This window comes from Enhydra lutris, unplaced genomic scaffold, assembly GCF_002288905.1.
Source record: "Enhydra lutris kenyoni isolate GAN:26980312 unplaced genomic scaffold, ASM228890v2 scaffoldscaffold23, whole genome shotgun sequence".
Classification (NCBI taxonomy): Eukaryota; Metazoa; Chordata; class Mammalia; order Carnivora; family Mustelidae; genus Enhydra; species Enhydra lutris.
This window is the reverse complement of record NW_019154107.1, coordinates 11,772,980-11,788,017: the sequence shown is the minus strand read 5'-3', so window position 1 is coordinate 11,788,017 and position 15,038 is coordinate 11,772,980. Positions and strand designations below refer to the sequence as shown.

At 46.5% G+C, this 15,038-nt stretch overlaps 1 protein-coding gene across 1 annotated transcript; it reads left to right on the top strand.

Annotated features, from left to right (window-relative positions):
- The first annotated feature begins 2,528 nt into the window (after window positions 1-2,528).
- Window positions 2,529-7,345, top strand: LOC111150569 (nuclear receptor subfamily 0 group B member 1). Its single transcript, XM_022508055.1, has 2 exons — window positions 2,529-3,699; window positions 7,008-7,345. The coding sequence occupies exons 1-2, from the start codon at window positions 2,529-2,531 to the stop codon at window positions 7,250-7,252; spliced, it is 1,416 nt and encodes a 471-aa protein (XP_022363763.1). The 3' UTR covers window positions 7,253-7,345.
- The last annotated feature ends 7,693 nt before the right edge of the window (window positions 7,346-15,038 follow it).

Sequence of the window (15,038 nt, the reverse complement as noted above, 5' to 3'; positions counted from 1 at the left end):
CTCCTTTTCTGAAGGTACAGTTGGCCAAGAAATATGTTTGAGCACCTATGGTATGCCAGACATTGTTCTAGTTGCTGGGACGCAGAGTGCCTGAGTCCTCACCTTCTTGGGACTTTTATACTGGTAGGGGGAGACAATCAACAAGCATCAAATAATGAAATCAATCATATCGGGGTCTGATAAAAGTTAGGAAGAAAATAATACAGGATAACATAATAAAACATAACTCTCTCTGGCAACTTAAGGTAGGGACTGAGGTAGGCCAGGTTTTTCAGCAAGGCCAATAGCAGGGGTTCATCAAGCAGGAAGATCCCCGAAGTAGCAATCGCAGTACCCCAAGTAGTAGCTTGAACATGGGAAATGGCGAATGATGACATGGACAATAAGATAACATTTCCAAGATATACTATCGTTGTAAACCAGATGACCCATGCAGTGTTTTGAGTCTGGGCCAAGATATGTGGACACACAGAAGAAAAAGAGACAGCTTCTGGGTGGAGACTGAGGATGGGCTTCCCTAGGGAGATGGAATAATGGCAATATGGGTCTAATATCACCTAGCCCTGAAGTTATCCCACATGATATTAAAAGGTGGGGGGGGTAAATATTGATAGATCTCCCACTTGTCATGTACCAGCCAAATGTTTTACAGGAGTAACTCATGTATGAGGATTATCTCACAGACACTATTGTCCGCTATTGTCCTTTACAAGTAAGGAAACTGAGGCACAGGTGGCTTAAGGAACTGTCCTGGGAAAAGCTAAATAATGTCCCCCCAATGATGTCCATATTCTAATACTCAGAACATGCGGCTATATTATCTCACATGGTAAGCGACCTTGCAGATGTAATTTAATTACAAAGTTTGAGATGGGGAGACTATTCTAGATTATGTGGCTTTGCCCAGTGTAATTATAAGGGTATTTAAAAGAGTGGGAACGGAGATGGAAACAGAGGTAAGAGTGATGTGGCCAGGAGCCAAGGAATACAGGCAGCTTGTAAATGTCGGAAAAGGCAAGAAAATAGATCCTCCCCTGGAGCTTCCAGAAGGAATGTCACCTTGGTTTTAGCCCAGTGAAACTGATTTCAGACCACTGGCCTCCAGAACTGTAACATAATAAATTTGTGTTGCCTGAAGCCACTAGATTTGTGGTGATTTGTTACAGCACCAATAGGAGACCAATACATTACCCAAGGCCACAGAGTTACAAAGTGTCAGGGCCAGAATTAAAATTGAGGCAATCTGGTGGCAGTGATGGAGATTTAACCTCCGTGTTCTAGGGTCTCTCACACACAGAATAAAATTTCAGGTTGAACACAAATCAATGTCTGCTAGGTATTCCTCTTATACTCAGAATTTGAGATCCCAGAGAAACTCCAAAAGGAGAACAATAATCCCAGACCAGCTGGTATACATTAATCTTCAGTCCTGGACCCACAAAATCACTAAACAAACCTCCCATTTTAGAGATGAAGAATTTGAGGACTAAAGGGTTGTGGTTTTGAAGTTAAGCCGCTGGTTGATGAAACAGTTACACAAGGGGGGCAGGTGGTAATGTGGAAAGACCCGGATCTCGGTTTCTCTACAGAACACAAGAAAGGAGGCTGTGTGGTAAGTAAGGATCAAAGGAGCCAGGCTTCCTGAAACCTGTGTTTTTCATTATTCAGTTAGGTGGGGTGGGAAAAGAAATGTTAATTATACAACTACCCAAGCTAGCACCTCTAGAAGAATCTGAAGTTCTCACCTCTTGGCCCTTGTGATGATTATATCCCCAAATATTAGCCACTTTTACATCCTTGTCACTCATGCTCTTTAATACATAAAGTGGGTGCTCATGAATATCAATTGAATTAAACAAAACGCTTTTGACAGCATCCTTAAACCGGTGCTTTTCAAAATTTAAAGTGCATGCAAATTCCCTAGGGGCTGCATTAAAATGCAGATTCAGAGTCAGAAGGTCTGGCTGGGAACTGAGATTAGGCATTTCTAGCAAGTTACCATGTAATGCTCATACCGCTGGTCCGTGGTCTGTACTTTTCAAGTTCCACGAAAATCAGACTTCCCTACCCATATGCAAAATATGTCCTACAAAGTTTGATCACTTAATGAAAGTATTCAAAGATGGCACAAGTAGATTTTCCCCCTTTCATTAGGCACCCCAGCCCTTCCAATTAGGGAGCAAATTAGATGCCAGGTTTCAATGGAAAGAGTTGGAACAGTGCCCCCAAACACCTGCTACCTGCACTCTGCTCTGTCTTCCAGAGGCAGGAAAGGGTGCAATGAGAGGAAAGAAGAAAGCGTTCGAGAGCTCCCGTGCCTCCGTTCCCCCTCCATTCTCAGCCTTTAAGGACCATCTGTCCCTTTTGAGCCGCTGAGGTCAAGGGCGAACACACCGGAGCACAGCGCCGCGCCCCCCTCCGCGCCCTTGCCCTGGCGGAGACGGCCGACGCGCGTGCGTGCGCGCTTCGTATAAATAGATCCCAGGCGGCCGCCACCGGACAGAGCTGGGTTCCGGGCACCGAGGGCCATGGCGGGCGAGGACCACCAGTGGCAAGGCAGCATCCTCTACAACATGCTCATGAGCGCGAAGCAGACGCACGCGGCCCCGGAGGCGCCCGAGGCGCGGCTCGGGGGCGCTTGCTGGGGCTGCTCCTGCGGCTCGGAGCCCCCTGTGGGCAGAGAGGGGCTGCCGGGTGGGCGGGCAGTCACGCTCGTGTACCGCTGCTGCTTTTGCGGCGAAGACCACCCGCGGCAGGGCAGCATCCTCTACAACATGCTCATGAGCGCAAAGCAGACGCACGCGGCCCCGGAGGCGTCCGAGGCGCGGCAGGGGGGCGCGTGCTGGGGCTGCTCCTGCGGCTCGGAGCCCCCTGTGGGTAGAGAGGAGCTGTCTGCGGGGCGGACCGTGGCGCTTATGTACCGCTGCTGCTTTTGCGGTGAAGACCACCCTCGCCAAGGCAGCATCCTCTACAGCTTGCTCACGAGCGCAAAACAGACGCACGTGGCGCCAGAAGCTCCCGAGGCGCGGCCGGGGGGCGCGTGGTGGAACCGCTCCTACGGCGCCCAGGGTCTGGGGGGCAGAGAGGAGCTGCCGGGCGGGAAGGCAGTGGCGCTCCTGTACCGCTGCTGCTTTTGCGGGGAAGACCACCCGAGCCAGGGCGGCATCTTCCCCCACTTGCCCACGAGCGCAAAGGAGACCCAAGGGGCTCCCGAGACGCAGCCTGCGGCCCCTTGGTGGGAGCCCCCGTGTGGCGCGCAGCGGCGGGTGGCCCTCAGGAGTCCACAGGTGGTCTGCGAGGCAGCCGCGGCCGGCCTGCTGAAGACGCTGCGCTTTGTCAAGTACTTACCCTGCTTCCAGGTGCTCCCTCTGGATCAGCAGCTGCTGTTGGTGCGCAACTGCTGGGCGTCGCTGCTCCTGCTCGAGCTGGCCCAGGACCGCCTGAACTTTGAGACGGTGGAGACCCCGGAGCCTAGTCAGCTGCAGAAGATTCTCACCACCAGGCGGCGGGAGACCGGGGGCGACGAGCCGCCGCCTCTGCCCCCGCGGCAGCCACCGTTGGTATCACCGCCCGAAGCCGGGCGTTTGCCTTCGGCGGCTGAAGTCCAAGCCATCAAGTGCTTCCTTGCCAAGTGCTGGAGCCTGGACATCAGTACCAAGGAGTACGCCTACCTCAAGGGGACCGTGCTCTTTAATCCGGGTAAGGCCGCGGCCTCGGGCGCAGGCTTTCCTCTGTTCAGAAAAAAACAGTGACTCAGGCACTGAAGAGTTTTCGGTGGTCAGGGGAGTGTTGGGGCACCAGCGAAGAATCACAAGGAATTCCGCAGAGTTGGGGGAACTCCAGAAAGCACTCCTTGTGGGTGGGCTGCTGCCAGACACTCAGCGGAGAGCATGGGGGATTGTTTGATGAGGTTGATTACTTCTCTCTCTACCTCTTTCTGCTACTAAGGAAAAGTTGGTGCCATCCCGGCAGGGGGCTGGTCCTTCTCTAGTCCTTTAAATCCAGTAGTACAACTATAAAAAAAAAAAAAAAAGTTTGTGTTCACTGCAAATTCTGCAACATGTCTTTCTGAGACTGAGTTCTGAAATTTACTAGAACTTTTTGTTGGAGGAAATCTGTTCAGGTTGATAAGAAACATTTGTTAAGGAGTCCTACCCCCCAACACACACACTGTCACACAGGACACTGGACTTTGCCTTTCAAGGGTCTGCCTCTGAATGATCATTTTTATGGTCCTAAGCAGCTGGACTATGTCATTCTTCAAGTGTCTGTATCAGGGTAGCAAGGGGGCAGGGAAAAGACACTAGGGACTGCCAGCAGGAGCACTGTCCATTAGAGCTTGCAGAGACGGTAGGGACCTCCTAATCAAGACCCTCTGCCCTTCACCTTCACTCCACCCCATCTGCAGATTAGGTAGCCTAGTCCCAAATGACTTTCCTCCACCGTAATGGCCAGTGAGTCATGGAGCATGGGTCTCCTTGCCACCACGGGATGTCTGCTGCGACACACTTTCAGGTTGTCTGTTAGGTGCTGGACACTGTGCCACAGAGTCCAACCAGATAATGAGAGAACATCTCCACGGACCATCCAGCACCTTTTCTTGAGAATGTCCCATTACTAGCATTGTCTTTGACCAGAATCCCTCCAAAAGGGTCACAAGCGGGCACAAAGTTTCCAGGCACCTTAAGCTGGGATAGTTTTTTAAAATGCTCCTTCCACACCTTTTTTTCCCCTAATACCAGAAGTCTCCGGTTATGTCCTGGCTGCATTTTTTCAAAGCGTATAGAGCAATGTTTAATAGGATAATATTTCATTCAGAACTCACATTTGAAGACCTAGAGCCCTCAGCTCATTCCAGTGATCATTGTAGGTCACCTTTTGCTTATACCATTGTTTTCCAAATTTGCCTGTGCATAGGAGGTAGGGGGCACTTGTTTAAAGTCTTACCAGGCTCCTCCCTGGAGGTTCTGTTTGGTAGCCGTGGACCAGAGTCTGAAAATCTGCGTTTGTCGTAAGTGCCCAAGGTGATTCTTAAGATCATTTGGAATACAGTGTTTTCTTGCTCTTTCAGCCAGTGTTCTTAAACATCTCCCATGGACCCTGTTCTGTTGGAATACAAAAGAAAAGCAGGGGCTCAGCTTCCAGAACTTTACATTCCACTGGTTTGCCTCTTCCCCTCCACTCTGCTTAGCATACTTTGGTCACACACATGCATCTCCCTTATTCTCTCTCTGCTTCTCTGAATCCTCTCACTGCGAATTTAATCAGCTAAGCTGTGTTTTAAACACAAATGCACCTGCTAGGTGTGTGGCCTTTCTTTGATGTTTATCCTTTTGTATTCTCTGATCTTTATGTGTAAACATTATTTTTATTATTGTGGAGTCCTTCTCTTCACATTATGTCTTTCCTGAATTTACTTTATGGGCCTGCCTTTTGTGGGGGCTGGGGCAGGACAGTGGAAAAAGAGGGTGTGTTATGAAAGCAGAGGAAAGGGATGGGGAGTTCACAAGATGGCGTTCTAAGAAGCCATGAATCTAGACCTAGAGGTCAAATTCCTGGTAGAGATTGATGCAAGCCTCCTCTTCTCCTCATCAGTGGAATTCAGACCATAAAATGGGGTCTCAAGTCAGGATAATGAGTGTAGGTAGTAGGGGATTGTTAATGTGTGGAGCGGGGTAATCAGAAATGAAATCTGGAGCACAGATATGGCCTACTTTCCTTCTCCTTTTATCAGACCTATTTGCCTATGATAGGAATGACTTGCCTGTTACTATTTTTTTTAAAGAATGCAGGCTGGTCCTGCTACTCTGTTGGTCACCGTGGTGCTTTTGAAATACTTCACTGCTAAGTGTGTAAACCTGGCAATTCACAGACCTGTACCCCTGGGGATGAAAATACATTATATGTTTATAAAAAAATTTAAAAATTAATAAATGAAATACTTCACTGCTAGATTCTGTAAGAAAGGGAAGGAAAGTGATTGTATCATCACTGATGTCCCTTAAACAGCACAGTAGATTGTTAATGTCTTCAATACAAGTTAAAGAACTTTATAATAATATTACTATCATGCAGGATCAAAGGACTTTTAAAAGCGGCCTCCTCTTAACACCGTCTTTATAAAATTTACAGGTACATTATCTTTCCTACATTGTATTTCATTCAGTTTTACCAGGGTTATCACATAATACTGCAAGAAGGTCAGGCATTCCCTGTTTGAAAAGTTACTTTTGAACCATGTTGAAATTGTTGATGTTTGCATGTTTACTTTTTAATGCCTGTATGACAGTGCTTTTAAAGTCCTCTTTCTTCAGTATTTCTGAAAAGATGCTTTTGCGATACTCATTAAAATCAGTTTGTTTGTTTTTTTTTAATCTCTCCCAACACAGAAATCATGGTACAGTGAGCTAAATGGCCAGTATTATCTCTTAAATTACTATGGGACTCAAGACTAAAATCAGCCTGTCAGTGAACAATTAGAATGAGACTCATGAGTCACTGTGGCTATGAAGTTTACCCCCAGCAGCTGGGTAATCATGGCATTAGTGGGAAATTCAAGGGAGGATGGTGAAATACTTGTCATCTGGCAAAACCTGTAGTCATTCTACAATGGCCTGTTTCCCACAGGTAAAATGTCAAGTGCTCACTTCTTGAGATAATCTTAATGTCTTCCTATTTCTACAGTGAACTGGAGCCATAATTCATTAAATGATATTCTGCTGTCACAGTGAATAGATGAGCATGTGTTGGCCCAGAGCCAGCGGTTTTTACACGTGAGGATCCAAACAGTGACTATATCTGGATGATCCCTCATTCTCAGAAGCAGTGCTTCTGAAAACTTAGAACTGGTTTGGCATTTTATCCTTGTCCCAGAAAGCCCTTTAAAGCAGGAAAATTAAACTCTTGTTTAATGTGGGAAGGGGCACAAATGGACATATTTAAATGAGCTAAGAATGCCAAGTGAGCTGTTGACGATAAATGGACTCTTCTGCCTTTTGCTCCTCCAGGCCTGCCAGGCCTTCAGTGCGTGAAGTACATTCAGGGACTCCAGTGGGGAACTCAGCAGATACTCATTGACCACATCAGGATGACGCACAGGAGGCACCAAGCCAGAATCACCGAACTGAATAGTGTCCTCTTCCTGCTGAGATTCATCAATGCCAACGTCATCGTGGAACTGTTCTTCAGGCCCATCATTGGTTCGGTTAGCATGGATGATATGATACTGGAGATGCTGTGTGCGAAGTTATGAAGGCGTGGGGGCCACACGGGTGCAGCTGACCATGTAAGAAAAAGGAACCAGGGGCAGAAGTGTTAAAAGAAAAAAAAGGCAAATAAACTTTCTTATTTTTATATGCATATTTTTGTATTCAATTAAAGAAAAACTTTAGCTGTAGACAATTAGCAAATCCTTTGCTCCATACTGTTTCATGGTAGAGAAACACATGTGTCAGCAAGTAACACATCTCCATACATCTCCAAGGAAAGAGCTGACTACTGCTCTAATGAGCTATTATCCTACCTTTAGTGATTCCACTGAACCTCCTAAAGTCACATTTGTAATATTAAATTATAATGTTACAATACTGACCACTAAATTGATTGTAAAAAATTTCAGAGCTGAAGCTGGGCTTCAAAAAATATCAAAAACCCAGCCAACATCAACAGAAATTAAGTTATATTTGTAGGTGGCATCAGGACATTATTATTGCATGCCAGGGTTGGCAAGGGCTGACTCGGCTCTATCTTCACTTCTGCTTCCATTTCCCTTATGGAAGACTGTCCTTGGAACAACTGGACTTAAGTGGCCATCTGTGATCACAAAAACACCTGAAAGTGACCTCAGATTTTCAGAAATTCAGTCTGACACTTCATATAATAAAGTTCAACAAGAAACTTGTATAAAAGAGCATTGTACTTGTAGAAGGCTCAGCATGAATATAAACCCCTAGTGGTATCTCACCATATCGATACATATGTAACTATCACATTGAAGAAGCATCGCATAAAATCATAAAGTGACTTTATTGTTGACTCTTGCTGCCTCAGTACATGTAACCTGTAGAACAAGGTCTTCCTTCTCCCTGGATAGAGCTTTGGGCACCAAATGTTTATTCACTTCTAGGTAATAAACTGCCCATAGTGATTAATACATCTAAGTCCAGGGTAGTAACCCAATGCAGGAAGTCTTCAACTTATGTGCAGACCCCTTCGGCAGCCTGGTGAGTGCCTGGACATCTCAGAATCAGGCTTTCAGAATAATACAGCAAATAAAATACTCAAGATTACAAAAGACATGAATCATGTCAGAATAGTAGAAATGTCCAATTTTTAAAATAATTTAAAATGTATCCTATATATGCTTCCTTATCAATACATTAAGTAACAAACTAGTGGCAAGTCTAATATCTACCTTCATTTCAAAAGTCATCACTATAATTGAAATTTCAAAATAATCTACAGTATGAAAAGAAAATACAACATTTCTGTTGGTGACTGTATTGGGAGATCCCAAGGTTACCACCCCGTTCAAATTTGCTAGAAGCTCTCATGGGACACAGCATACAGTTGTGTTCAGGACTGAGACTTATTACAGTGATGTGGTAAGGAAATATAGCCTGATCATACGGGGGAAGGCACAAGCAGCATCTGGAAGAATGTGCAAGGGGCTGTTTGCTCTCCCCCTCCCGTGAGGGGTCATGCAGAGCACACTCTTCCTCAGCAATGAAAATTCAGCAGCACGTATGTGATATTTCTGCCCAGGGAGGCTCTTTGAGACTCAGAGTGCAGGCTTTTTATTGGGGGCTACTCACATAGACACCTTTCACCAAGCACGTACCAAAATTCCAAACACACAGAAAGAAAGCAAATGCTTAGTATAAACCCCACTGTTTGCACATTCCAGGCCCAGGGAGTCACTCTTATGAGTTAGGGAAGGGCAGGAACACTCCACAAAGGCAGGTTCCCAGATGTCAGCCAAGGGTCAGCCTTGCTCAGAGGCCGTGCTAAGGATAGCGGTCTCCCTCTTGCTGTGCTAACTCGTCTGCGTAAACCACTCCCTTGGCCCATGGCCAAGGTGTCTTTACAGAATTATCAGTAGGACTATGCAACAGGATGAGGCCAACCTACAGTTCACATATGCCTTTTCGGGGTTCTGGACGTAGCCAGTTAAAACGCAGACCATGAACCATAAAGTGCTGTCTTACAAAGCCAGGTGGCTTCCTTCGTAACTTCATGTATGAATCTTTTTATTTTTTTTAAATCAGGCCTGAGAGATCAATTCTGGCCCAGCACAGCCTGACAAGTAAAATGAAGCTCTCCCCAAGCCTTCTAGGGCTGAGGCAGTGTCCTGATGGTCAGGGCACACATCCAAGAAATACAGTCCCTGAGGGTACATGTGTCCCTGGAAGCAAAGAGTTTACAAAGTTCGGGCACCCCACGCAGGCCAGGCATTGGTCCTGCAGTACGTGCTAACAGCTGCCCCCAGTGTGGCTTCCCTGTGTGGTTCCTCCTGCCTCAGGGTTCTCAGTGGTGCCTTTCAGAGGAAGTGCCTGATGTGGTCAGTTCCGAAGAGTTTTGTCAGCAATGCTAGTCCGCAGCCTGCTGAGTGTGAAGGGCTCGTGGAGGCACTCTGCGGGGACCGGGCAGGACCCCGCAGCTCAGTGTCCCATTGCCGCATGCAGCCTGGGCTTGGCAATCCTCCGGAATCCGAAGGGCTCGGGGAAGCTGGCACTGGTAGCGTGGTTTTCCTTCAGGAAGAGGGAGGAACTTCTGGGAGCAGTTCTGGAAATCCAAGATCATTAATGCCCCACCTCCACCCCTGTGCCTCCCCATGTATAAAGGTTTTGTTGTTGCAACATCAGTGTGCCGCACTCACATTCCTAGCTTTACAATTTCTCGTAATCATTTCTCTCTCTCTCTCTATTTCTTTTGCCCAGACATTTCATCTGGAAGGGCTGTGTGCAAGAGGGACACAAGCATTTCACAGAATAACATTTTTCATACTACTTAGCCAGAAAGACACATCATATTCAGGAAGTGGCCAGGGCAAAGAAAGGGTCAGGGTGAAATCCTGATTTTTCAATATTTTTTTAAAAATGAGTTTACATAACCTCTCCTCTCTCCAGACTTCTTGTCCTGATCATTTTTCCAGTGAGCAGCCTAGAAAAGATCAATTCCTTTCTGGACACAGCTGCTCTGAACGATCCAAGGGCCTTACTAAGGTGTGTACAGCAGAAGAAAGGTGACGGGGTAGAGTCGGGCTGTCAAGCCATTGTTGCAAATCCCAGCTAATCTGGAAAGTAGACTACAGCCAACAGCAGTGACACATCCCACCCTCCCAGGGGTTCCAGAGTGTGATCTGTCAGAGATGGGCAGAGGGTCACTCTCCGCCAGCGTGCAGCTTTCAACCGGAATCACAGGTTAGGAAGGCAGTCGGGCTCCTCCTCAGAAACATGGAGTCCTCCTGCAGCTTCATTTTATACGGCCTCATTCAAGAACAAGCCCTTTCCTTAGACATTCACAAGTGACTCAGCGGGTCTAGCCAGCATTCATCACATTTTCATAACTACAATCCCATAGAGGGGTGTCCTACATTTCCAGCCATCCCAGAGTCTGACATCTGTTCCTTGAGCCTGGGTCTGCTTTAGCCCAGCGCAGCTCAGGTCTGGCTCAGAAACAGCCCAGGGCAGGCAGTATCAGGTTTCAACTTAGAGTCAGGTCGGGCAAAATAGCATCTGGGAAGTCAGCAAATCAAAAATGCCAGCAGCTTTTCCTCAGCAGCAGCAAAGCTGAGACCCTGTGGGGCCAGGCACCTGTGTTCCAAGTCCAAGTGACAAGCAAATCTTTCCCCTGCACTTTTTACCTTGTCTTAGGATCCAAATTGCCCCCGGCAAAAATGTGCACACCAAGAACCAGAAAATCATCAGCTCCCAAGGGTCAGAAATCTGATTTTTCCAAGAACTCGTTAGCAAAATTAAAAAACGCTTTATAAAATTTCCGAAGTGTATCTTAAGCTGGACATTGGCTCCTTTTCTCTTGAGACTCCAATAGGCAAAACCGTAGCAAAAATTCATCAATTACAGAGACCTGTTTCCAATATTATGAGTTTAAATTTCAATCTGCCCACCTGTGACAACAAGCAAGGGAGCTATGTTCCATTTACACTTTTTTTTTTTTTTTTTTGCAGCTTTCCCTGGTTGAGATGACCCCTCTAGCATTTACGAAATTGAAAACATGTAACATTCTACATTATTTTTGTATCCTATATCCGGATGCAATAGCCACAAAATGCAAAGCTGTGATTTAAATTCCCCCGCCCTTTTTTTTTTCATTAGGAGTTTATGCAAACCCCTAGCAGTAAAGTCTCCATTTCCAGGGTTCACATCCGGGCTTGCCAGGAGAACCCAGCAGGACTGCGGGGCCGGGGGCGGCTTCAGTAGCAGCTAGGCTGGAAAAATGGCTAAGGTGTTTTTTTCTCTTTCTTTTTCCCTATGTTTTATTTAAAGCCTTGCTCCAGCCTTTTTACCTCCCACTTACAGGAGAAAGCAGCCACAGACTAATGTTTATATTTGGGCCCTTTTCTCCCTGCCCAGAGGAAGGAGAGAGACAAACAAAATCATCACCCAGGCTGTAGAGGCTTTTCCCTCACAGCACGGGGCCGTAGCCTGCGTGTCCCCAGAGAGCTGGGGGGAGGGGCGTCCATCGAGCCACCTCTCCTAGAAATGGATTATTTTGACACTGCATAGGGAACTTTTGCGTCTGATCACAAACAGCAGCTCAACTGCTGCTTCATAGCGTGGGAAGTAACTCTACAGCCACCCACCTACCAGGGTCTAGTCGTTCCCTGCCCCCGCACTCGTTCCCCAAAATAACACTGGGGCTGTATTTCAGTGAGTTTAGGTTAGTTAGCAAATTCCACCATTGTGCTGGAAGTCCCCAAGACCACCCACATTCAAACGTTTCACTAGGTGGTCTCACAGCACTTACCCGTAGCTGTGATCAGAGCTAGGATGATTTATGGGGACGCAGCAAATATATACAGCCAGAACAGGAGGGAAAAAAACACAGGTAGAGTCTGGGGGAATCCTTGTGTGCTTCCTTATGATTGCTCTCTTCCCTGAGAGGTCAGCCAGGGTGCACGCTTTCTCTTCTACCTCCCCTCAACCAAACAAAAATTAGCAACATGTGTGCAGTGTTTCTTCCCAGGGGAGCCCATGGGAGGACTCAGCACCGGGGGTTTTTACCAGGGGCTGGTCACATAAGCACCACCTAACTAGCAGGTACCAGAACTCTGGACTCCCAGCAAGAAAGCAGGTGCTGCCCATAAGCCACCTTGTCAGCACAAACAATCTAGGTCCAGTGAACCCCCCATATCACTTAGTGCAGGGTGGGAATACTCCTGAAACTGTAGTTCCTGGGCTTAGCCAGGGGTCAACCTTGCCCGCAGGCCTTTCTATGGATAATGCTCCCAGGCTGGTTATGTTAATTCTTTTCCCGCAAGTACACTGCGGAAGTGTGTCACACTTCTGTGTGAGGTTACATGCATTTATAATTAAAGGAGAGGCTAAATTTCAGTAAGAGGTTAATGAAAATAGCTATGTAACTGTCTTTTCCCCTTCAAATTCACTGAACCCCCAATTTTCATCCACCGGCTCCTTGAAGAGAGGGAAAGTCCCCGATGATGATTCACAACCAGTGAAAGTTGATAGCTCATTTTTTCCCCAATCTGGGACTTTCCCAGCTTCACTGCCTGCAGCGGTGGAGCAGGGGCTTCTAATATCCTCTCCACTTTGTAGTTCTAGTCATACTTCTGTATTTGCCGAGGACCACAGGGTTGGAAGACATCAAGGAGGAAGAGGAAACAGAGTTCTCCCCTGGCTGATGCCAATTTTACAGTTTTCTCTGCACACAGCAAATGTTTCAAGTTGACTCTCCCGTGGGTATTTACAGAGATTATTTGGAAAATTTTCTCTGTATTTCCCACAACCCTAATCTCTTGGATCCCTTTCCTACAGCTACTTCTGTATTCCTTCCAGTTTCGCTTCTCTTTTTTCAGTCCCCAGATAACTAGCTCTCTCTCCAGCGCCTTCTACTAAGACCTTCCACCCCACTAGGCAACTCTTTGGGACAGGATGTAAGATAAACATATGGCACCATGCCTGTGCTCCCTCCCTTCCCACTAAGGAAGGGAAACACTCATTTTTGCTTTGGTGAGCTTTGAGAGTGTGGCTCCCCAACCCGGCTACCTGTTCCGTCCTCTGTTTTTCTGTGTTCTGTGTAGTCCGTCTGTTGCCCTAAGATTTACCGGTGATGGTCAGACCCTGATCCATGATATTCCCCAGCCTGCAGTGGACACCAATTAGCTCTACCTCCTTAAAGTCCTTTTGTTGACTTGAGTTAGTCCACCTTTGAGGTAACTTCGGTGCACAAACGGCTCCCTCAAACCTTCCTTTTGCCTTCCCAGTTTCATACTTTGATATGGGCAAGGGATTAAGAATCACGTCAATGTGACACTTTCTGCATCATGGTTTTAAACCTCACTCAGCTTCTTGTTCTCTTTGTGCCTCCGCAGAAACGGGTACTGGAGTCCGCCTTTAAGACCCAGCTACTAAGGTGCTTTCCTTCACATTCTTTTCCTCCGCAGTTGAATCTGTGATCAGCCCGTGAGTCCTTTGAGGGTCTTTTCTTGGCATAAAGCATGATTTCAATCTTTGTCTCCGTTGCATTAGATTTGACCTTCACCACCTTCTCTTTTGTCTTCCTTCTTAAAATTCTTTTTCTTATAAAATTATAAGGGCAAAGTGCAAGAAACTATTTAAATGTTTCACAAACACTGCGTTTGGTACAGAGGTGGCAAAACTGGAGAAATGCGCCTGTTGGCTGGCAGGCAAGTTCCAAACATTCTCTCGTCAGGTGATGGACGGAAGTCCACATTGAGCACAAGAAAAGCTGTTCTGGGGTTCCAGAGTGTCCTGCACAGAGGTGCTGATACTACCTGTAAAGACTGGTTTGGTTTACAATATTCTGCTTGCAACTGCTAATACATCTGAGAGGTTCACACCTTGAACACAATTACTAAGTGGCACTTCCTTCCTTTTGAATAATACTGATGGCTAAGAAGAGGTGCACTGAATAGATGGGAGTTTGTCTCTACTGAGGCAGAAGAGAATTTTTGGACTGAACTTCTTAGGGATTTCCATCCGGATGTAAGAGGTTCGTGGAATGATGACGGGGGGCGGGGGCACATGAGAGGACTGACAATATGTAAAAAAGGTCTTTGGATAGAAGCCATCAGCTCCTCACTGCCTAATTAGAAATTTCTGTCAGGTGGCTGCAGTGACCCCACTCTTTTGCTGCCCTGTTTTCCCATCATTGGTTGGTGGTGTCTCCATTCTGACTCAGTTTTGTATTGCAGTAGGGTAATGTATGGTGAAACATGACCGCTGACGTGAGGGGGAATGACAGACTACTCTGAAGAGAAAAAAAAAAAATCCATATATATTTTCTACAGAAAACAGAATGTAAAAAGAAGTAGAACCGAAGTAGGAAGGTAATAAATAGCAGAGGATGGGAGACAAAATAAGCAGAAAAAAGGGAAATTTGTAATATAAAATGACGGTCAGATTTACCTAAAATACCGTCACATTGTTTGTTTCACTCCTACTATATGGATACAAACAACTACAGTATATTTCAAATAAAAAAGCCAAAATGTATTGTACCAAGCTCTGTTTGAGTACTTTGCAGGGAGTACGTTTCAATCCTTACAATAGCCTCTAGAAGCTAACTACGATCCCAGGTAAGTAAGGCAGGGCTCAGCGACTGGGTCTCCTGCACCGGACGCCATCACTAGCAAAGGCAAGGCCGGAATGGGAAGCTCGCCCTGGAGGATGAGCGCATCTCAGTGCCCGTCACTAGAGTGTACAGCCTCCAGTATGGCTGCCGAAGTAGCCTTAGTTAGGAAGTGTATCTGCCTCACTTTGTGTAATCCATCAAACACACCTCATTTTAAAATCCAGGTAACCAAGGCTACTTTC